Raw genomic sequence first — 24971 nt, 5'->3', positions numbered from 1 at the left:
AAATATTCTGTAAATGTTTCGTCTCTTAAAAGGTAGCTGAAGGGAGATGACAAGCCAGGAGGCTGGTCTGCAGTGAGGAAAGAAGTTTATTAGTGGTGAGTGGCTGCATGTAGACTTAGGGATTTTGCTCTGCCAAACTGAACTGGAAAACTTTTTCAGCAATAGCACTACAGACCTACCCCTGGGTGAGCTTTGCTGCTTCTTGAATGAATTTGGCTCATTGGATAATTTGATGTTGAATTTGCAACATTTACCTTTGAGAACTGCATTGAATAAAATAGATGACAACTCCTGCTTTTTGACAAAGCTAATCAGCTATCTAGAATTCTCTGAGCTGGGCTGTTCTCAAGACTCCTACCTGTTTCTGTAATTATTTGACATACATTCTGCCATTACTCCAAATCTAATGTTTGTAATGCACAGGAGAAAAAACACAGTGTTATGCACCTGCAATAACCACCTGAACTGGGAAAATTTCCTTTGATAAACAAGGAACTGTTTAAGGATTAGAATTTAAAGGCAGCCAGTGCTGCCTGTAGTTTGGGATTGAATGCACAGAACAGTTCTGAAGGAAAAAAACATCAGGGAAAGATAAAGTTGGAAATGCTGAGATAGTTCCTGGTGGCATTTCCGAAACACCAGTTTGATTTTGAGACTGGAACTCAAAATGTGATGACATGATCACAAGGATTTATCAGCCATTTGTGAGTTAGGTTTTGGAGAGAATTGCAGTTCCAAGGACCAGATGACTGCACTATAGGCAAATTAAGAATCATGATGTAAGTCAAACAAGAATTTGGTAGATTCACTCCACTCCTGCAGAAATCAGTGGCTGGATGAGGTCATATTTTCACAGAAGTCCCACAGGGTGTTTCTTATATTCTCACTCCTCTGAATTTGGTTTTCACACAGAAAATGGGGATTCAGCATACCTATAGCCCTGGGGTGAGCTGTCATCTCTGCTTTTTCAAAAGAAAGCATGTGCTTTGTTTGCCAGTGACCCTGCAGCTTTCTCAGCCAACTTCCCAGCCAATGCAGCGCAGACCAAACTGTGGGGCTACTGAAGATAGAGGGCTACTGTGTGGGACACAACACCCTACCCCTGGGGCTGAAGAGGAAAATTCAGTAGCTGGGGGCTCTCACAGCCTCACTGGACAGGGACCAGCACGGGAAGCTCCACTGGCTGGCTCTGGTCTGAAAAGTCTTTTTTCCTTGAGGTGTGTCCTGTACAGAGCCAGGTTCCTGGCTGGATAGAAGGGAAAGGCTTGCAAGGACCATGGTGCAAAACTTCCACTACATGACACAAATCAGCTAAGGACTCTGCAGTGCCAATGCTGCCATGCTAAGACAGAGACAAAAAGTCAAATCATGTGGCTACCTGAGAGTATGATATTTTTAAAGTAGTTTTTGTGAGGATATTTTTAGTGTCATCAGTGAATGCTTCTCCTTAGGGGTGGCTACAGTTGAGTGGCAGATTAACTGAAGTGCTCGTTTTAGCTTGTGTGTAAATTTCTCAGAATATCTCATTCTGGGGATCTATAGCTCTATCAGTTGATAAATAGATGTCACATAGTACAAAGACCCAGCCATGAATACTCTTCAAGTTATACTGCAAACGGTCAGACTGGAGTAAAAAGGTGCATTTAGTGGCAAATACTCATCATGAAGGGGATTTGGAAGTGTATTCTCTTCTGATGTTTAAATATTTACTTGTTCCTGCCAACCAGGCTGTTGTAACAACTGAGTGAGTTAGAAAAGAAATCACATAGCTGCTGTGAAAGCATCTATGCATGCTTCCCCACTGACTCAGCTGAACTTGAAATACACACTGGGAGTGCCAAAATACCCAGGCTCTGGTCTAGCTCACTGCTCTTTGATATCTTCTGGCAGAAAATGGTTGTTACATGCACTGGGCCAAACCATGTGTTTTTGTTGTTGACTCACATCCTCTTAGCTATTGGCTATACTCACTGGCCTAATTTCTGTTTCACCTTTCAACTGAACCACGGTCCTAGTCCAGGGTAACCTTGGCTTTGTCCATCTACAGCTCCAAATCCTAAAGGCCTTTGGAAAATAATGGGATTTTTTTTCCCCATGTGCATGCAAACATTAGCAAGGGTAAATTCTAAAGAGAGACTGTTCAAGAAACAAGACTTCCATGTGCTGTGTTTGCATGCTGCATTTGGAGTTTGGCATAGTTTCTAGGAGGTCTGTGGTTTAGAAAACTGGACAGTGCTTGTCAGGAGTGATTTGGAACATGGCTTTCTAATTAAGATGTTTAAACACATCTGTGCAATAGGACCAGGCTTACTCGATTTTTTCTTTTTTTAATTGTTGGCTGTGTGTCAGCATGCCAGATATCTTTCCCCCAGTTTTTCAGCTCTCCACTCTTCTTCCTTTCATCAAGGTCTTAGATCAACCTAGGACTGCCCACAGACCTCTACTCTGTCAGGACAGTGTGTCTCATTGGATGACAGGCTTTTCTGCTAACCACAGTTTTGAATAAAGTTCATAAAATCTGAAAGCCTTAACCACAAGACTGAAGACTCATTTCATAAACCATCTCCCTGGCAGACAGAAATGAACTATTCTATGCAAAACAGAGCAGCTTTAACCACAGCTATTGAGAGATGTCTTCCCCAGGAGAACTTGGCCACGGGGAGTGGCTGGTGAAACATGAGGGCTGATGTCTCCCTGGGCAGAGAAGCACCATGGGGCCAGGTCTCCATTCAGCATAGACAAAAGCTCTCCTTTCTGTGGGTAACAGTTGCTGAGGGTATCAGGAACCTCCTCTTTCAGCTCTTTCTCTGTGGAGCACAACCCAGTGGGCTCCCACTGAGGATCCCAAGTCAATCAAATCTCACTAGGGGGATACTGGGGAAAAATTTAGTTAGGGACAATGACAGGACTTAGCTATGAAGAAAGAGTGAGCTGCTTATTTGTCCACAGCTACTGTGCAAATGCCCAGTGTGACAGGTATCAGTGGTCTGAGTTTTCCTGGAATGGATTTTGAACACAAGCATCTAACAGCAGAAGTTAGACACAAAAAACTTCCATTAATTCCATCAATCAATTCTCAAGCAAACAATGTGGCCAACAATGTGACCCCCAGATCCCTGGAGGTCAGTGTGAGCCTGCTCAGCATCATGGACAACAGCTGGAGAAACAGCCACTCAAAAACATGGATCTTTTTTAACCTCTCTGCTACCATATTTTTGAAAAACAGAATTTCCATCATACAGGAAATTCTGCCACTTTCACGTTTGTGTTCATACTGATTCAGAAAGAATACATGATGTTTTGAGAATCTGGAGATAAAGAGTGTCTCCAACCTTAATGAATTTCACTTTAATGAAGATTTATTTCTTCTTAATATGAAATGAGTAACATCAAGTGCCATGAGTGAATACACCAAATCATGTTTTGGCACAATGGAAAGAAATTAATTGAGTACCCTGGGTGAAATAATTACAGCCTGTCAGCATGAATTGCTGAGAATATTCCTACAGAGAGCTTCAGTTTGAGAGAACCTCTGTGTTCCAAGGAGACATCACCAAAAAGGGCATTACACCTGCATCCCTGCATATGGCTCTCCAAATCTGAGGCTGGGTCTTTGCATTATTTCAATCCTACTAAAGTGCGAAAGGAAGCTACACATGGGTGCAATTAAAGCCCAGAATAAGTTTCTAAATGCATTTACACGGGAATAGGTGAAAACAAAAAGAAAGGTTTGTGACTGAGGGTTTTTCTTTCTTTAAGGGGAAGGTCACATTTAAAGCTAGTGATATTTTTGTTTAGTCCTACACCTATTTGGCAAGAATCTTGTATCAGCATCCTATTAATGAAGAATCATGTTCATGCATCTATGAAATGTCTTGCACATGCTTACTCTGAAGGTGGACCATGTCCAAAATCCTGTGCATTCAGAGTGAACGAAAAGCTCAGGACTAGCACAGATTGCCAAGAAACCTGGTCTCAGCCTGGGATGGGTGTTTGTCAGACTCTGTTACCACAAGCTTGTTACCACACCGCTCCATGAACTTGGGGAGCAATCTGCTTACAAGTTGTACAGGAGCATAAGGGAGAGATGCCATTCCTACATAATTTTAAAATATATTGCCATCCATGTCAGTGACAGCTCCAAACATAAAAATTAGCCTCAGTTATTGTAAAACATGCAGGTCTGGTAAACACGTGAGTGACCAGTGTTCATACCTTTTGCTTCAGCTGTAAAACCGTCTGCTTTATTTGATGGAATTCCTTACAAGAGGCACAGCATGTCCCCGGTTTTGCCACATTTTCAGATTTCTCAGGAAGCCCAGCTGAAAGAAAGCAGTTTCCACTATAAACACAAAGATCCAAGGGAAAGAATTTCATAAAGTGATAGCTAAAGCAACTTGAAAGTTGTTATATTTCCCCAGACTGTGAAAAGAGAAGGGAATCCTGCCATTATTAAATCTTTGACTGAATTTCTATGTAAGACTGAGAAACTTTGCAGGGACAGCTCTGAGCACATTTTTAAAGCAGCTGTTTCTAGTTAACAGTCCCTAGAGGATTCATTTGTTTAATACCTGGAAAAGTTCACACCCCTTCTTTTATCTTTTTGTTTAGGGTAGACTAACCCCATAGATCTGAACTGATTTACAGTCCCCTAAGGGGCAAATGTTCATATGCTATAAATTACAGTAAAACCCCTCAGAATATGCTTATTTTGCTCATTTTGCACAAACTGCTCTTTATCGTCATGGGTTATTCTCCATGTGATGGAATCAGCCTGAGCAGAGATGAGGATTGAGATTAATGACAGGGATTTTAAACCATGCAAGAGGAAGGGTCACATCTGTTGATACTATGCATGAATAGGATCTTTTCAAGAATCCATTAAGTTATTGAAACTGTGAGAGATATCACAAATGTTATTTTTGTCCTTTCCCCAGTACCACACAGTCAAGAAGTGCTGCATTGCAAGCAAACAAGCATTGCTGTAACAGATGTCTGCTTAAAGACAAATCTGGTTTCCAAACCACAGGATGACACATACTGGCAAACTCCAGGTGAGTTTTTTTCACTTCAACATTGCTGGGAAATATCAAATCTAGAGAGGCTTTGCATATGATGTGTGGCCTTGCTGTTACACATGCCTTGTGTCCTTGATGTTACATGCGAGTGTTGTTGGGCATGTTTGAACACTGACCTTTCAGAGCATGTCCCACAGTGGAAAAACTCTGCAGGTGCTCCTGTTAAAGCCAGAGAATATTCAAAATCTTCCAAAAGGATCAACTGCATCATGCTGAGTTACTGTGTTATGCTTGTCTCTTGTACACACCCTTAAATACCCTTCATCTTTTTGGAAATGTGTATTGATTTTGAAACATCTGCATATTTTTAAATGAATCCTGAAGTTTCTAATACTAACAATATTATGTCCTACTTGACTTTAAATATTTGCAGGGTCCAGTATGGAAGATTGCAACCATCTGATCCATTGTATATGGACCACCTATGCACATATTTAGGAAAGGCTGATTTTCAGTATGTTTAGTCCATTGGCTATAATGACAGATAAGACATGCTTGATTTTAGAAGACAAAAATTTATCTTGCTTATTTACTAATCAGCTAGGAGAGATGTAAGGTCAAGATGCTGGAATAGCCAGGAGCATTAAGACATCTATTAGTACTGAACTGATTGGAAAACTGATTGGAAAACTGGGACACAAAGGCTTGGGTTTTTCCCCCAGTCATGAACTGCCTGCTTCCATGGCTGCACTCCAACAGCATTACAATATTATGCATATTATTTACCATTTTTATGGCATTTTTATGGCAACAAGCACATACTGTTGTTTGAGCTTCCCAGCCCTTTCCCCAGCACAGGTCTGGTACCTGATCAGCTCTCTGTGCAGTGCTCAGATGGCTCAAAGATTTAAGTCCAGATGGTAATAGTTGGTGTTTGCTGATGGACTCTACATAGCACAGAATAGAATTTCACCAAATTTCAGCTATGCTGGATCCAAGACTATTTAGCCACAAGACCACCCAGAGGAGCTCCAGCACTGTTGTGAAGGTACCAGAATACACAGCATATTCTGCTTTCCTTCTTCTCTCCTATATTCCTAATGCTAACCTTTCTCTTGTAGATGAAATTTTCTGCACCATGCAGGGCATTTTTTTTCCTTAAGAGGGAACTGATGTTCTGTAATGAAGACAACACTTTACATTTCTGTAGAATAAATTTGCTCTTGACCACAAGTCAGCTTTGTTCCTCCCTCTCCAATTTTAGATCTTCCTTTAGAAAAACCCTGTGTCTTGCCCATTTTTGGACCTTTGTATGAGTTACAGATGGATGTATATGGAACCATAAGGAATAAAAAAAAAAATATTTTTTTTTCCATTTCTTTTTCAAAGACCAATAAAGTCTGGACTTTGTACTAGTCTCAATAAAAATTTCTTTTAATAGCTATTTCACCAAATGAGTTCTATCATTGTGTTAAGAAATGTTGCTGAAAGCAGCACACAGTCGTGGGGAGAAACTGCCAGAGCCTCTGCTATTGGAAACCTAATGCAATCCCACCAGAATCTGTGGAGTTATATGCAGATTAAGAAGCGGTGAATTTGGCCTCGTGTTTCATTATAAAACCCAGTTTATCTTCCAGGAGGATGTGACACATGGGGCTGACAAATACAGATAAAATAGGACTGTAACAATCCATGGAGATGAATGCTGGGGGGATCAGCTAATGTTTGGGAAATGTCATACCAGTGAGATTTCTGGAAAGCCGGCTGAATTGACTTGTCGGAGGAAGAAGTCCAAGATCCTTGTATGAGCAAGCATGAGCTACATCCCAGGAGAGAGGAGGAATCCCCCTAACTCATACCAGACAGAGGTGATGATTTGCCCAGGGAAGGAGTCATCCATCAAACATTTGCTCTACCCCCATCCAACCCTGTATCAGGACCAAACTAAGAGTAAAGCCAGAATAAAGTGTGGATAAAGCCAGAAGTCACCTAGGACAGGCCAGTGGAGGCAAAAGGCCATTAGATGGAGTCACCCATGCATGGTGCAGAACCGAGGTCACCTACCAGGGTCAGCTGGGCCAGCACTGAGCAAGCCACTTACATAACTTGCTCCCATTGCACAGGCCTACACAGGGAAGCTGAAATTATTTTGAAGAAGGCCTAAAGCAGCCCCATTTTATCAAGGTTCTCAGAACACAAAGTCTAGCTCACGCATGATGGGAGCCCTTTAATCTTGGTGAGACACTGGTGAGCCCTGTGGCACCTACTGCTAGGAGATCTGCTTGGGAGGGTGATGTGTTTTCCTTGTGTATGGGCTTGGAGGCTGTGCCTTGCTGCTGGAGAGGAGGAGATGCTGGCAGGGGAGAGCTCTGCGGGAGCTCTGCTGCGGGCGGTCTTTGCAGGAAGGCGCTTGAGCTGACCATCTGTGTTGTATTATCTGGGCTCAGCCTGCTGAGATGGTTTCATCTGCCTACTTCTGCACGGGTAGCTGTACTGTCTCCATCAAATGGGACTGTGGATGCAAGAAAAAAACGCTCCCTCTTCTTGTGTCCACTCACCGACCCAAAGCTCTCTGTCAAATCACTTACAGAGGGAAAAAAAAAAAATAGTGACCACACTGCAGCCACTAACAGAGCCAAAAACGTGTCTGGATTGCATCCTTCGGGCATGGAATGATGAAAACACGGCTGTATCTCCCGGAAAACATGCACCCTCGTTAGAGATGGAGGGGGGTACCCGTGTTTTTCACTCTCACACTAAATTCTGAAAAAAAAATGCGAGCGTTCTGGCTACGATGAACAGCAAGTGATGTGTTTATTAGGCGGCTGCTCCGGCAGGGATGCGGTGCAGGGCTGGGGCTGGCCGCAGGGTGGAGCGTCCCTACAGCTGGTTCCTTACACAGCCCTTATCCCCGGAATGACTTACGGACGTGACTTCTCATTTGCACCACAAGTCTGTGGGGTACAGCGCGGTGACTGACCAGAAAGCATCCTTTTCTTCGCACAGCTGATTTTGGAGATATCTGGAGAGATGGTGGGTATTTCATTGCAGATTATCTGCTGGAACTGACATTTTTATGTGCCGTGTACTTTCAGTGTAAAATGGTGGGTTTTATGCAGTAGAATAATTCCCATAGCCTTGAATATTTTGAATTGTTGGTTATCCTGAATGCTTTTACTGAATTACTGTATCATCCAGAAACAAAGTTAAAAAAGACTCCCTATTTGTAAAGGGATTATCTAGGTTATATATCTTTCCTTTCACACACACACACACACACACACACACACACACACACACACACAGAGGAAAAAAAAATAACTACAAGGAATGCTTAAAGTTAATGGAGTGGCTCCAGTTACACATTTTCAGATGAAAATCAAAATTATAAATTGCTCTGGCCATCCAGTGGGATTTGGATCACCCTGTGATACCACATTCAGGCATTAATTGATGATCATGTGGTAAGTCACCATTCATCAAAAGTTTTTTTTTTTTTTTCTGGAGCACTGCTCTCTTTCTCCTTCCTTTTCAAATTTTCATATCAGTATTTAATCTGTGACATTCTAAATGCTGTAATTTAATAACTGGGATGAGGTCAAAACCTTTAAGATAATTTGTACACAGCACATGTATACACTTTGAACCAACAGTGACATGCAAGAACAAGCCTTTACATTTACCCCTTTCCCATCACATTTCATTAAAATAAATAAATAATTAAATAAATAAACAAATAAGTAATAAAAAAAATTACCCCAGCCACAGAACACACAAACTAATTGCAGATCAGCAGCATTTGGTCTTAATCAATGTAATTTAGAAATTGATTTAAGCAAGGCTTGGAAAACGTGTTGGACTCCCAAGCACGAATTTTCTGGGCCTCTAAGGGCCAAGGGGCACTAGCCATCCAACCCAGGGCCATTCGCTAATATCAGATGTGGGCATGTAAATACAAATTAAAACTACTGAAATTATTTAACAGGTGAAATCAGTGAAATTTTTTAAGGCTTGTCATCTGGTATTTTTTTTTCCTGACTCCTTAGCTCTGGACCACAAAAAAGTCATAATCCAGGCTAGTATTGGAGCAAACTACAGCTTTTAGCAACTGGATCCAGCAGGAATGATCTAACTGAAGTTGTAATGGTAAATTTCATTATTCAGCTGTTCTGCTTCCCTAGGAGATGCCTCCCACATCTGCCAGTGTATTTGTGCATTGGAGGAGAGAGTTTGGCAGGGCTGCTCAGGTGCCCAGCCAACAGCCCGGCTGCCCCAGGAGCATCAGCTACATCCCAGCTTTGGATCCCCAGCTCCAAGTGTAGCATCAGGAACAGCTCCTCTTCATGACAGACCAATCCTTTAGACATCCATTTGACCCAGGACATTTAGTCTGCACATTTAGCACCTGCCTTTATCTCCTTTGGTACATGTCCTGCCATCCTCCTCCCGGACATAGCCTTCGTGACACTCGCACCTGTAGCTGCCCACGGTGTTGACACAGATCTGAGAGCACAGAGTCCCGTTGCTCGTGGCACATTCATCAATATCTGGAGAGAAGCAGAAATTAAAAGTTCCCTGTAGCTGGAGGGTTCAGACCTTCAACACAATAAAAGACTTCCTTTAGAGGTAAAAGAGATTTTGTGGTTAAACAAATTTGTAATTGCAGCGCCACAATTACAATTGCAGCTGGAATCTTTGGTCTGGAGCTCTGGGAAAGCTGCACCATTATTATTATTATCAGCACACCTGGCATTTTATCAGTTTTCTGACAGTCTCCTTGCACTGAAAAGCTCACAAGCAAAGCTCAGTCTTGCAAACCTTGGCTCCCTGGCATGGCAAACCGTACAGGGCAGGGCAGGACTAGCCACAGCAGGATCACATTTAAGATCAGTCCTGAATTATTTACTGGCCACCTGAATTAAACCCCAAGGATTAGTTTTAGTATTTAGGCCTGGTGATAATGCTTCAGTATTCAGCAAATATGGCTCACAACCTGCAGGAGAAATTAAAGGAAAAATTACATCAGCCTGACACTTCAAAGTCTTTGAGTGTGTATGTCTTGTTGTAGGTTATACCTCCTAGTAATTTCGGGGGAATCTAGGTATCTCAATTCTTGACTTAGTTAGCCCCCACATTTTTTCTGTAATAATACTGAGAATAAGAAAGGTTTCAAATCCAAACTGACTCTTAAAAGACCCAAGGAAACAGGATAAATCATTAACCAGGGAGAAGCCCAACATGCTCATCCACCCACCCAGGCAGTAAGGCTTCTCTCTGTTCCTGTGCCTCTCCCGGTCGTAGCGGTATCCAGGATAGCAAGTGCATAAGACTCGTCCAAAATTATCTGTGCACTGCTGTTCACAGGGAGCTTCAGCACAGACATCGTAGTCTAAGGGAGAGAAAAACATGGTTAGGAAAAATACCAAAGTCTGTAGATGGATGATACTTAGATTGCAAATATTTCACTTCTCTGCTAATTAATATAAAGTTGAGTTACATTGTTTTTAAGGACTGTAGGAACCTAGACATAAAACATTCATGAGACATAAGCAAAGGAATATATTAAAATTGTAATTGCTACTCACAGCTTTACAGTAGTTAGACTATTTTTTTAAAGCTGTATTTTAAGCAAGAGTCACTTCTGCAGTTGGCAGATTTTAGGAATTATTTTCACAGAAATATTAAATTACCTAAAATTTTCTTTTGGTTTTCTTCAACAGATTTTTAAGTCTGATAGCAACATTTCCAATGCAGAGAACTGTGAGAAACCATGATGTTTACTGCCAAAGCCAGACAGAAAGTATAACACAAGGAAAACTTAATTATATCACATGTTAATTGTTCAAAGAGAAATTCTTCTAGCAAAGAGTGCATTTTTACAAACCCATAATCTCTCTTAATAGCTGCAGTGTGCAGATGAGGGTATGTCAGAGAAATCCCAAAAGACTGAGGTCCCTGTTTGAAACCTAAAGGAGGAAAAATCTGTTTCTAATTTCAGTGCTGTGTAGCAGCAGAACTGAAGCCTCAGGGATGGACACCAGAGCACAATGGGGTTTGACCCACATCCCTGTCCTGTCAGGGGCTGGATGTGGCCCCTGGCGTGGTGCTGGTGGCAGGGCTGGGGGAGAAGGGTAAGTCCCAGCTATGGGTGTGAGGCTTTTGCAGCACCATGGGGGACATCTGCCAGGAGACACTGGGAGGTGAAGTAGGATTTGGTCTCAAAACCAGCTTGGGCACTGCCCAAGGTCAGGTTTCACACCAAAGCAAGTGACAGTTTCTGTGACCATTTCAGAACATCACCCTGCAGAGAGCATGCAGCTGGCTGTGACAATCCTGTGAGTGGCTACTGGGGGCCACAGCAGAAATATCTCATCTGTGCTCCAGACCTAACATGTCCAAACAAATCTAAGTGGTTCAAGCAAGTTCCCAGCAAAGCACTGTGTTTCCATATACATAATTAAAACTCATTATTGACTCACCCTAATGACTAGCAGATACCTCTGGGTACGATGATTGTTCCAAACAATTAAAATGAGCTAAGAGGTGGTAAAGCAAATGAAAACACATTTTCTGTATGAAGTATATAGAGCACATGCATAGCATTGGGGTTAAAAGTGATAGCATGCCAAAATACAGAAAAACACAAAATGAGACTTAACAAGATGCTGTATGTCACACCAGAACCCCTTAAGAAAATGTACTATTGTAACAGACATACTGCTGTAATAGTGCCAAGCATTCTGCTTGTCACCTCCTGAATAATGGACATCCTTTCTTTCTTTCCTTCTTGCTTCACAACTTGAAGCCTGCCCACAGTGCTGTGGTGGTGAATGGCAATCTAGGACCCCCTGCAGTAACCAGGGTCCAACAGTGCAGAGCCATGAAAGGAAAACATAACTCTTGCCTTCAAACCACTCAGTCTGGGGGTAGTTTGGACTCTTTAGGTGATGCTGGGCTGTGAACTCCTGTTACATTTGGCACTACTAAATAGTCCCAACTATAAAGCATTGCTGGTGTTTTTCCTGGGCATGGCTGCAATTTTCTTTTTCCACTGAAGTGGAAAGAAGAGTGAGAACAGGACAGTATGTCCAGCATGGAGGTGAAAGTGCTACTCCTTACCCAGTGTACTCACTCAGTTGTGGGACTTGGCCTGTGCCATGTTCAGCTATTCAGAGCAGAGGTAAAACGAGCTCTGGCCTCCCTGCGCTCCCATGAATAGATGTGCCCTAACAAAATCAGAAAAAACAATGCTGGAAGGGGCCATCTCCCATCACAAGCAGGAGTAGCTATGCATAAACCTTTCCTAGTTTTCCTTTTCCCTAAGGGGTGGATATGGCCTGCCTTGTCGTCTCGTCCCAAGATGAAATATCCTTGCAGACAGAAAGCTTTCTACTCATATCTAATCCAAACTCCGCTTACAGCCACTTAGGCCCATTATTTTTGTCCTCTTCTCCTCAGCCATAAAAAACAGTTTACCTTCCCCCTTGCAGCAAGTTTTCACCTACCTAAAAACCCTTATCATGTCTCCCTCTCAGCCTCATTTTTTCTAGACTAAACAATGCCAGTTCTTTTTATCCATCTGTCACTATATTTAATGTAACCAGTCTTTGAACGTGGTGTTCAGGTCCACCTCAGGATGTCATGTCCACAGCTCCACCATATCCATTGCCTCATTTACCTTCACACAAAACTGGGCAAGGGTCCAGGAAGTACAAATATCCCTGCTGGTGGCTACACACAGTCAACCCAGGTCACCCAATGGTTGTAGGCAGGTCCCAGAGCTGTATCCCCAGGGCTTTGGTCCCAGGTAACATGACTTCCCTAGAAACAGTCCTCACAACTGAGATGGAATTAGGCAAAAGCTGCTGCACCACCTGTGTGTGCTCTGCAGAACCAGAGATGAACATTCCTTCCTGTGTTCCCTTGTTTTCCAGCTCAGCCTAAGAAATATGGTTTGAGGATGGATCAAAACCATGCAATGAGGATCAGGTTGTCCCAGACTTTAGGAAAATGTGAACGCCAAAGCAGAAAAACAAGTGTCTCTGTATAAGTTTTAATGAACTCAGAAATGATGATACATCATGGAAAGTTGTACCAAGGAAATTTTTGAAACAACATTAGTAAGGAAAAAGCAGATCTGACTATAATTTGCCTGTAATAGAGTATTTCACTCTGAATTCTTCCACAGCCAACTCAGGAAACAAACCAGCAGTAGGAAGGGTGGTCTCCAAAATAAACAGCTCCATACTGCACCTGACCCTTCTTCACTCTATGATGCCATGAGACAGGACCCAAGACTGGACTTGGCTGGAGCTGTGAGTCTCCAAAGCAGAGAAAAAGGAGATCACACAGGAGAAAAAGGTGAGGAGCTGTTTTTTTTATCCACTTTGCTGAACAGGTGGAGAGATGCTGTGGAGAGACACACAGAAGTAATGCCACTCAGTGTTTCCTGAGAGTGATTGCTCCCTGGTTCTGAAGCTAAAAGCCACAGGGAGAAGGAGAGTACAAAACAAATGAAATGCAGAAACTGGAGGCATAGACTTGTATTGTACTACACTGATTTCTGTTCCTTTTCAAGGGCAAATGAAAAATAACAGGACGAAAACCAATAAGGGACATGGACAAAGCCACAAACCTTTGGGAGTCTGTTTAAGGAATGGCTGTCTCAGAAGGAGATGGGTGTTTTCCCCAGGCAGCTATTAAAGGGTGGACAAGGGAGGATCTACACCTCTGTCAACCCTCCTCCCTGCAGCCACTGCTGAATCACAGAGAAGACAGGGCTGGAACTACTTCTCACAGTTTCAATGTGCCAGTACTGGATTAAAAGGTGCAGATGTGCTCTAATAAACTCACATCTGTAATGCATTTATGTGGCTGTTTGGAGATATGGATTTCATACAGCTACTCTGTCAAGATAATGCCAAAACAATGTGTGAAGAGCCAAGTGATGTCTTGTAACAGAGTAAGTGAAACGAATACTTCAGTAAATCATGTTTCTTGTTGCTGTACTGAGGACCTGAGATTGTCTCCAATGTTATAGCAACTTCTGTGGCCACTGAAGTTCCAAGCAAAATACAGATAAAGCTGAAAAGGGGAATGGAGAAACAAAGGGAGAGAAGCTGCAGCCAGCAGAGAATTGAATTGGGGCAGAAACTCTCAGGTTACTGAAATGCAGCTAAAAAGCAGTATTAGACAAAGTCAGTGGGCACATAATAAAAGCTGCTTTCATAATCACCGAACATCTCAAGAGATGAAAATTAGAAGCCAAAGTAATAAATTGCCATGGCTCTAATTTTATTTTTGGTGCTATTAATTCTCCTGCTGTATCCATTATATTCAGTGAATAGCCAGTGCAGAAAATTCTTAAATCCATAGGAAGGCTGGAGGCCAGACTGTAGAGTCCTGGTTTCTTTCCACTCTGAAAGGATTCAGGAGTTCTGCCTCCAATGCACACAGCTGCCTCCTCCAAGTGTCTGTCTCACATTGGAACTGTCACCCATATCACACATGCTGAGACAAAACTCACAGCAGAGCCATGGGATGAGGAACTACATGTGAGCACCAATTTCACCCAAACCCTACCTGGTTCCTCCAGGCACAGAGTCATGATGAGCTGTTTCCCTCTCTTTTTCTCCCTGTCCCTGCCCCCATCAATCCACCAATTGTTTTAGTGTTTCTAGCCAGCAGCAAAGAAGACACAAATGAAAAACCAGCAGCAGCAACAAACCCACAACAAACCCACTAGGATTAGTGTTTGGATTATAATCCCTTTTGGCTGGACACTATAACTCAAAAACAGCTGATTCTCCATGTATGTTAATTTGCCACTTTTTTTTCCAAAACATCACAGTCACAAACAAGGAAAATTCTCAGACCAAGTAAAGCTTTTCATATGACATCAAATAGAAGAATGTGTTGTCATAGATAAACTTTTAAAATTACTTTCTGTAAAAAAAAAGTTTATTGGCATGTCATCTCTGGGCATTTATTCCTGCCTGGCAGTTCTTGTGGTCCAACAACTTCACAGCCAGTTTCATCTAAATCAAATCCATTTTTACTACTGCATGAACTATCCTGATTAAATCTGCATCTTCCTTGGCCCCTGATGACAAGGAAGCCATGCCCATGGGAAATTAAAGGCAGGACTAACTCACCTGCTCAGCATCTCCCTGTGCATTGACAAGTCAAGTCAGCTGAACCAGATCCGAGGGATGAAAGGGGAAAACCATCACCCAGGAAAGGTGTTCTGGGTGCTCTGAGTGCTCCCAACTACCCAGCCAAGGGCAGAACACCTTCCTCCGTCTGCACTGCAGCAGGTCATGGCACAAGATCTGTGCAGCCACACGTACTGAGGGGAGGATCAAGGCTTGGCATGCAAAGCAGAACTGTTGGAAGTTGTTGATCTTTTTATTTTCCCAACAATTTCTGGGAAACAGTTCCTCCCAACACTGATACATGAGATATGGCCAAGACTGTGCTTGTATCAGGTTGCTCTTCCAGACAATGTGGAGAAGAAGACAGATGGGGAAAGACAAATGCATGGGGACATGATGTGTAAGAACAGTGAAATCACATACCTTCAGGGATGCATTGTCCAAGAACAAACTTATAACCCTTACAGCATTTTTTCCTGAAAAACAATAAAATAAATAAATGAATGAATAAATGTATTCTCTATAGATTGGTGCTGCCTTTAAAAACAGCCATAAGTGGATTGTGGATGTGATGAACCAAGCAAGATGAGGATCCTGAGCAGCTGGAGCTCAGCATTACAGAACACAGCAGGGAAATGCATCACCTGGGCCTGGAGGGATTTCACACAGCAGCATATCCAGCCACCTCAGGAGCCTGGGGCAGAGTACCCCAACACTGACCCACCCAACATCCCAAGTAATTTCCAAAAATCCTGCTCTCTTGTGTTGTCTGGACAACTCAGTGCTGTTCAAATACACAGCTCAGGTTATCATTTTCATGGCAAAGTGAAGGGTGCTTTCAAATATCCATCTTTACAATGTAAACCTGCAGGAAGGGGTGAGTCTCAGTGAGAAGTACACAGAAGATAAATGTTATCAGAAATTTCTCATCTTCCAATAAACCTGGAGGAGGCAAATTAAATATATTGGGTATTTCAGCTGGACCAAGGTAGAGTATTTTATGTAGTCTGAGGGACAAAACTGCAGTGTAGAGTCAATAGGATCAGATACTTTTTATGTGCCTACAATGTGAACAAAGCCTGAATGCTGAGAAATTACTTTTGTAACTGTCAGAATTACAAAACTGTCAGAAATCGTCAGAAATGACTGTTTCTGACACACTGGCCTGTAATGACATTTAGGCACCCAGCTAAACCTGCTGGTTTTCTCTCTAGGCAGCAAACCACATGAAGTCACTACATGGAGTCACCAAGGCTCCCAGCAGCATCAGGAGCCTTTACAAATGGCTGTGCCCCTTATCACCCTGAGAGTGCCTCACTGCAGGCACCTGGTGACTTTCAAAGGGTCTCGTGTTGGTGACTAGCAGGACGGCTGAAAAAGAAAAAAGCCTGCTGTTCAGTGCATTATTACATTAAGTAAACATGAATCTGAGGGGGAAAACAACCAAACAAACCCTCAGTATTTTACAAATCCACAGTTTTTTCATGCTTTATGGACAGGCTGAAATATCTCCCAAACTGGGAAGCCATCCATTCTGTCTTTTCCTTTGATTCAATAACTAATGCAGAAGAGTGCTAAAGCCATGTGAGTCAATGACACTACACTCCCCTGGACACCATGTAGCCATCACAAATCATCATTATGTTGAATTTAAATCAACTATCAGTTGCAACCGAGGGCTTAAAACAAACAATGCATTTCTCCAAACAATGTAAAAACAAACTTTGGCTCCATATTTTACCCTCTTTCAAAGATTAGCTGGAATATAAATTATGCTTAATGAGTGCTGGACATCTGAAGAGGAAGCCTTGCTTTGTTATGCAAACAGTGGTGCCTCATTAGACTTCTCTCCAAACACTGCTGTGAAGTTTTATCTGCAAGACAAACAAATGCAGGAGGAATGAGTTCAAAGGTGCATTGGGGAGGCTGTTCATATGCTGCAAGCCCTGCTGATGGCTTTCCAAGTGCACATTGATCTCCTCCTGTCTGCAGAAGAAGAGAGGCTTTCTTGTAGCTGCTCTTCAGAGGAAGATACAGCCCAGCTTGAGAGGGCTGGGAGATGAGCAAGGAGAGGAGGACATCCCTGCCATGAGGTGCCATGAGATGTGGGGTTGTGCCAGCCAGAGCTAACCAGCCACAGGGAGCAGCATAATTCCATAATCTGTACCTTGCTCCATGGAATTCCCTTTAGGTTTAGGACCAATAAGACCTGTGCCAGCAGATGATGTGATAACCTGCTCCTGGGTAAAGGCTCACCTGCTGGAAACCTTGCTGGAGCTGCCTCTCCTCTCAGCTTGTCAGGTGATGGCTTCTGGCTACACTCATTGGCTTTGTTGTGGCTAAAGTGAGGTTTTATCTGCCTGAGTGGAGTCTCCCAAAAGCCAAACCACTTGCCCTGATCAAACCCTTCTCCCACAGCCATACATTCAGAACACACCACATGCCAAGTTACAGCCATTAAACGCTGCCCTGGCACCCTGACATTGCCCCAGAGAAAGCACAGCCTTGTGCTTTGTCTTTCCATTAAAACAACCAGAAAATCATGTTCCCCTGGCTGATATTCAAGTGTTTGATGAAATCCCTCTCTTCAGTGACTTCTTGTAGCAATGGATTCCACAGTGGGATGAGATGGCTCTGAGAAACAATTTCCTTGTTTTCAGTGTCCCTCTTAAATTTTTGCTTTATTTTTCCCAAGCCTTACTACTAAGGAGATTTTGAAATATTTTCTCTAAATAAGTGAACATTTTTATGCATTGTGGAAGTTTTAAATCATACTTAAACAAGTGTTTAGAAGAGGGATGCCCTGCCTTCAGACCACATTCCAGAAACCAATTCCCCATGATAATCTCTTCCCAGCTGAAAGTTACAGATCTACAGATTAGTGCAGCCTGTACTCAACAGCACTCTTATCAGCAAAATTTTGCCAGGGAAACTGCTACTTTAGGGTTAATGCAAAGGAAATACAATACAATACCTGTTTCTCTGAACATTACATTGCAACCCTGGGATTTCTGCATGCTTTTGCTTTCTACATTCTTAAAGTGAAATCTGTCAAAGTGATGGACACATGAGCATTAGCAAAGGCATTTTAATAGCAACACTCATTTTCAGATGTCCAGGTCCAGGCTGACATGTCTAATCAACGTTGCACAGCAGCAATCTTGTTGTACATAATGAGAGGTAAGAAGGAGTTCCTGCTGATAATTTTAGCTACTGGATAACTTTCAGCAAGGTGGTTGCTATGCAGCTGTACATGTGAAAAACAAACACACAGCTGTGTAAGAAGCTCCACTCCTAAAACCTGCATCTCTGGGGAAATTAGGTTGATTCATTAACCTGAAATCTGGTTTTCAAAGGATGAAGCTTCTGCCAGACTTTTACCTGTTACAACTTTTAATGGGGCACTTCAGCAATTAAAAACATAGTAACTTTTGATTCTCATGTAATCTTTACTCAGGAATAAAAGCGAGCCCAAACTGACAGAGGGTTTGGGGCACCACGATTTTGATTAATGCAACATCCAGCTTTTGTGATTGTAAGAAAATCTGTAGTGATAGGGACACTCCCAAAGTCAAGTCACCCCTTTTTTTTTCTGGCAGGTAGCTGCTGAAGAAGCAGGGAGATATTGTGCTCCTCTTTGCTGGTCTGGACATTGAGATGCTTCTGGATCACTAAATGCCAGAAGATGGGATTTAGGGTAAATTTTTGATACCAATAAATATATCCATGACTAGGCAAGTGGCAGATCTGTCTTTTTTTCGGGATTTGAGGCCCAGTACCTTGCAAACTGAGAGAGAAACTGAGATTTCCCGGAGCACCCCTATGTCCCATCACCTGTAGGTCCCCCAGGGTGCCCAGCATACAGGGGTGCATCAGCACAGCACCCATGACCCATCCTGAAAAGCAGTAGCTGCTTGATAGCATCGCCTCAGACAGGCTGGACGAGGGGCAAGATGGGAGGAATGCGGCTTAATTAAGCCACTGCTTTATTAAGTTAGCTTATCTGGCAGCTATCAGCAGTACCTCATCCAGCAAGGACCATATTTTTTTTTTCCCATAATTGCTTCCACCTGGCACAGAGCTGCCGTCACCCCAGCCCACCTCCTGCTCCGCATGGGACACCGCAGCAACGCTGGAGACACTGACCAGAGCACTCTGAACCCAGAAAATAAATACACTGTGTGAGAGGGGAGGGAGTCACTCAGGGTCCTACAGCTGCTGAAAATCTTCAGAAATGCAAGCAATAACAGGATAAACATGTAAAATTATAATTAACCTGCATCTGTCTGCAGTAACATGGCAGTGAGTTGGGTTATAACAACAGCAGCTTGGTGCATTTATTGAGGTTTTGGAGAGGCAGCTCTAAAACTCTGCCGTGATCCATGCTGAAAAAGATACTTGATGATCGTTCAGTGACTGAAAAAAGGGAGCACCAAGGGGAAATGAAAAGGGAAGAAGAGAAAGACAAGTTTTATACTGGTTTCAGACTAAACATAATATGTTAAGGAAGCTCTTGCTAAAGATGTCAAAAGTATAAAGTGAAGAGTCTGCTCTAAGAAATATTTGCCCCCTAGGACAAAGTAGACACAGAAATCTCTATGCTGAGCCTGAAAGTGAGTTCTTAGGATAAAATATTGCCCTTACTTTATCCCTAAAATGCTGACAGGCAATGTCTCTCCAGGCTGACTCCTCCCAGACAGAGGCAGTTCAAGAAGAGGAACTTTATCTCCCATTCACTGGGGCTAGGAGAGCACACATGGACAGTTTCTAGAGCTCAGCTGAGGCCTGAGGTCATGCCACTGGAAATGCAGCAACTCCACAGGTGGTCAGGCAGGTCAAATCCCTCCTCTCCAAAACACTCTTTCTGACCTGCAAATGTCAGATCAGCTGCAATTTAGGGGGGAAAAGAGATGTTTAAGATTTTATACAGGTTTAAATAGATCAGCACTGTTCTTTCAAGTTGGTGCTGGTAGAAGGCAACAATAATACACTCAAGAAGTGTCTTTAATAAAAAACCAATTTCCTATTGGGGAAGGAGAGAACATTTTTTTTAATACCAGACTTCTTCAGCCTAAATCATAACTTGAACTCAGAAGAACCTGTGCTGTGTTCTGAAGATCTGAGTTAGCAAAGGCCATGGTACAGTGTTTTTAATCGCACAAAGGGTCTTTGTTAGATCCCTCTCCTTATTGTTCCTGCCTGGTGTTTCTTTTTTGATCACCCTGGCTTTGAGAAATGTGTGCCATAGCAAAAGTGCAAATATAAAATACAGATATGAATGTACAAAAAATAATTAGACATCTATAAATGCAAGCCAGCAAGGTAGACTACAAAACAAGCCTAACAAAACCGACCATCAAACCCACTTTTCCTCTATATGAGATCCAAATGAGAGACAGGTTTGTCTGCCAAAGCATGCACAGACAAAGCCCATCTGCAGCACAAGTGCAGCAGCTCAGTAGCTGTGCACAGTTTTGCTGTAATTCACATGGAGAGAAGATTTATGTCAACATGGTGTAAAACTGAAGCAATGGACTTTATTTTTGTTTGCCTTTCCGTGGGACACATACCGAAATCTTGAGTAAGAGGGGATGGCCTCCCTGCAGACACTTGCTCAGCATACACTTTGCCATGATTTCCAGACTAAGTCCTTTTTCACAGTTTTGGAGAGAGATAATTTACGTTCATGCTGGGTGTAATGCAAGGTCCAAGGCCAGCCCAAGCCCTTCCTGTCATCATCCCAGCTGAGGGTGAATAACCCAAATATAATGAAGTCTTCCAATGCTGCAGCACCTATGACTGCTGTATGTACCTGTGTGCTTCTTTATTTCTCTTAACTCACTGATCAGAGGAGGATTTGCCTGAACAAGCTTGGGGAACTCAGACCTCTGAGAGCAAATCACTGCAACTTACTGATTTCTGTAGAAGTAAAATTTTTACTGGTAAAAGCATTGCCTGAATCTAAGTCTTGTTTATTGCTAGCTATTAAAGTCAAATAATTTTGTCCACATATAATGGTTTTCTTTCTCTTAAGGGGGGGGAAAAAAAAGTGCCCTGCTATCTGCTCTTTTGCTCAACTCTGGCTATTAAGACAGATACCAGAAATGAAATCACATTCCAGTCATTGCTAATGGGAAGGTTTTGATAAGATTCACAGTTCCTGGACTCCTCTTGTGTGAACACAAGCCAGGGACCAGATCCTCCCCTGGCAAAAGCCACATACCTCTCTTGACTCTAAGGAATTGTGCCAGTGCTTACCCTGGGAGACCCTGACTGATGCTCTTGAAAGCTTTCAGACACACTCCTCGGCTGCTCCCTACTGTTAACTGACCCCTCCCCTCCTCAAAGTGCTGTTTCATGTCATCTTTTTATGGCCAAAGGGATTTTTATGGTGACGGAGCATAAACTGTAGTTCCTTCTTCTCAGAAGAGACCTTCCAAACGAATATGATGGTTTACAGCCCTTGCAGAGCATAGTTTTTGTGAATGCTTGAAGCTCATTCCTTAAAAAAGAGAGTAAAAATACTTAGAGGTGTGGAAGAAGCTCTCTACCCCACATGGGTATCAGAGGGGCTTGGAGGTGCTGACCTGCATGAAACTGAAAGATGCACAAAAAACAAAACCTCACAGGTCTGGCAAATTTAGCCACCAATAAAAGAGTCTGTTCTTTTCATAGGACACTCTGGGCCTTTGTTCTCCATGGGCACAGTGCAGGACACGTCTCCCAGTGGGGTTTGTGGTTTTGCTTAAGTAAATGAGATGCGGTGAGGCATTCAGTAGAGGTTTCAAACAACATCAGGGCAGCAGACTGCTCCCCCAACACATCCCCTACATCAGCAGATCAGTGTTCCCACGAGACCATCTCTTTTGGACTATTTTAGGGCTTTGGGATGCAGAGAATGAGGTTGATGTGGAAACCCTACAGGCAGCCACACCAGAAAAAAATTCTCATGAGCTTCTGCTCACTGCAGAAAGAAGTGGCAACAAAACCTCAGCTTTCCATCTCTCTGTCTCTCTTCTGGGCAGGAAAAAAAGACCTTTGGAAACATTTCCTATGATCCTCCCTTTCAATGTGTAGCAAAACAAAAAGATGCTGTTGGGATTTCCACATGAGCCACACAGACCACAGTTCCACACTTTTGGGGAAGCCATGACACAGCCCAACAGGGCCAGAACCAACATTTTCCCTTGTTGGCTCCTGGCCCACCCAGAGCCTCAGGGCTGCAAACACATTGACCAAGCACAGGCTAATCAGCATCTTTTTCTGCAGAGCACACCAACTGGCAGCACTGGTAACTATCGGGGCCTGTGTCTCACTTAGCATACCAGTGTCCAAAAATGACTAAATGAAAGTCTGCCGGTGAATGTCTCCCAAGCAGAGAAGGAAACTCTCAGCAGGAAAATGTTACACAACTTCAAAAAGGTAATGACCTCGGCTGCCACTGGAAAAGCCATTTGTTGGATATTTTACATGCATGTAAACATCATCCTCGAAATCACATATGAGATTCCTTCAGTGCTAGACTGTACTTTCTTCCGCTCTTTCTTGGATTTTTATTTCACAGTTGTTTTTTTCCTTAACACAAGGGAATGCTCATGTGGTTTATCATTAGACAACATGTCAAAAATAGCAGAATGATTAAATAAAAGGCTTTTGACTGTTTTCATCTGCTTAGACTCAGCTTTATATACATGCTGTCAGCTTTGTCTTGCTCTCTTTTCTAACAAATTTCTTTTACTTTCTGGCATTGTACCAAGAAAATGATTTTGTTTAGTTTTGCAGGTGAAGTTGGTATGGATTCTGCAGAATCAAGTCAATGTTTGACAGGTATGAAATCTGAGGGGAAGAAAAAAAAGGAATTTTATACAATGATAGCACTGTTTGCATTTAATAAAAGGTTTAATGGACTGGCAAAGTATAATGCATTCTCATAAATATATGGTAATTTCTACAAACAAGTAGCCTTCTAAATATCAATTTAGATCAAATTTGGATCAATTTTGGATCAATTTAAATGATCCAAGATTAAGCCTGAGTTTTAAAATAATTCACTGCTTTGAGATACAAAGCACGAGAGTGGAGCAAGTCTTTTTTTCCGCCATCTCTGACTTCCAATTAGAGAACTGCAAGCCAAATTTCCTTCCAAGTCTGTAAGTAGTATGTTTTGCTGACGGCACACATTCAATTATTTATCTAACCCAAGGTGAGCCAGAGTACAGGACTAATCACAGCACATCTGTCCTGTCTCTTGGATTTTTTAAACTTCCATGACTCTTCATTTCATAGCTCAAATTTCCTACCAAGTATCCATGTGAGATAGAGAGTAATAAATTCCATTTCAGGAGAGTAGGCAGAGCCAGAGCAGTGCTGCAAGGAGCTGCACTCATGGGCTGGCTGCAGTGCTGGTGCTCGGTCGCTGGAGTCAAACAGCAATAAATTGCTGGCAAGCTCTCAGACTTACTGAACCCAGTCCAATGAAGCCCTGTTTATATAGCATCTTTCATCAACAAGATCACAAAAATCCTGCACAAGCAATGTCTAATAAACTTCTTTTGATAAACAGCAAAAGTAAAGTGCCTTTTACACATGCATGCACAGAAAAACACATCACCAAAGCGTGCCAGGAAGTCAGATCTCTGAAGCTGGATCTCCAAACAGGACATAAATCCCAATTAACCTTCAGAGACAAGCTAGTCACTCCGTCTACATTTACTTACTGGTGTGCTGATATTAAAGGGCCTGATCCTGGTTCTGCTGCAATCCCTGGCAGCTTTGCCAGGAACATGTGTCCGATTGGGAAGAGGCTCAGACCAAGGTTCAGGATGGTGGGTGAGGACATGCTCAGCTCTGAGGATATGCTACAATTGGACTTCTTGGAAAAACAGTTCCAGATAATCACTCTGACATAAACTTGATCAGGTCTTGCTGACATTTGTCTTTGAAAGAGTTGCAAGACCTCCTGGTTTTGATGGATTTTGATGTATCACTGCTCTTGTACGCTCCCCTGGGCACAACATCCATCTATACATTAAACCATCCATCTAAACCCTAGACAAAGACCCAGTTATTTAATCCAGATATTTAATAGGTATTTTAATTTGTTTTTTGAATTTGATTTTTGAAATTCCACTCCAGGAAAAGGTAAGTAAACCAGTCCAGCCAGGCTAACACTTCCAACTTAAATAGTCGAGAGGTGGGGAGAGCCAAAAACAAAGCCTTCAGCTTTGAAGGAAGTCAAATAGCATGGAAAAACACTTGAAGGAAGATACATCTTTGAGCACCTTACTCTCCACACTGGCTCTCCATGATGTCCAGATGACACTGTGGTTTCCAGCACTTGGCTGGATACTGATAGCATGAGGATGATGTCTGCATTTGGATATTCTGCCCCTCTGTGGAAAGCTCACGGTGAAAGGACAAGAGGCACACAGGGCACGGAGGTTTATGTGGATTGTTCCTGGTTACTGGGACAACGTGAAAATCTCAGTAGTCACTCTCCACACCATCTGTAGATAAGGGGTATGTGATGGCTCCTCTCTTCAGAGCACACTTTGTGCAAAAGGCACAGCAATCTAATTTTATACGTTGCCAATCGCATAAGGGTGCTTAACAACTCCTTATGCCTGAGGATTTTATCTTTCGAAAACTGGCTTAGTGTCACTGGGGCATGACCCTGCTTCAGTACAGCCAAGGGGATTTTAAAGGCAAGGTTTCAGCCAAGCAACAGAAACAAAAACCCCCTAATTTTAGAAAAATAGATTCACAGCATAATTTGAGTGGCAAGGGACCTTTGGAAAAC

At 42.6% G+C, this 24971-nt stretch overlaps 1 protein-coding gene across 1 annotated transcript in view; it reads right to left on the bottom strand.

Annotated features, from left to right (window-relative positions):
• The window catches only part of CCBE1 (collagen and calcium binding EGF domains 1), a 92187-nt gene that overhangs the window by 5759 nt on the left and 61457 nt on the right, over positions 1-24971 (bottom strand). The window contains exons 3-6 of the mRNA XM_005528042.3: positions 15596-15648; positions 10273-10407; positions 9428-9565; positions 4216-4322 (exon numbers count right to left, since the gene is read on the bottom strand). Of these exons, the coding sequence (XP_005528099.2) occupies positions 4216-4322; positions 9428-9565; positions 10273-10407; positions 15596-15648 (433 nt within the window). The remainder of the gene's footprint in view (positions 1-4215; positions 4323-9427; positions 9566-10272; positions 10408-15595; positions 15649-24971) is intronic.

The sequence above is a fragment of the Pseudopodoces humilis genome, chromosome 4, assembly GCF_049639895.1.
Source record: "Pseudopodoces humilis isolate 2021_Gansu_Grassland_sample_001 chromosome 4, ASM4963989v1, whole genome shotgun sequence".
NCBI classification, from domain to species: domain Eukaryota; kingdom Metazoa; phylum Chordata; class Aves; order Passeriformes; family Paridae; genus Pseudopodoces; species Pseudopodoces humilis.
This window is presented reverse-complemented; position numbering and strand designations above follow the sequence as displayed.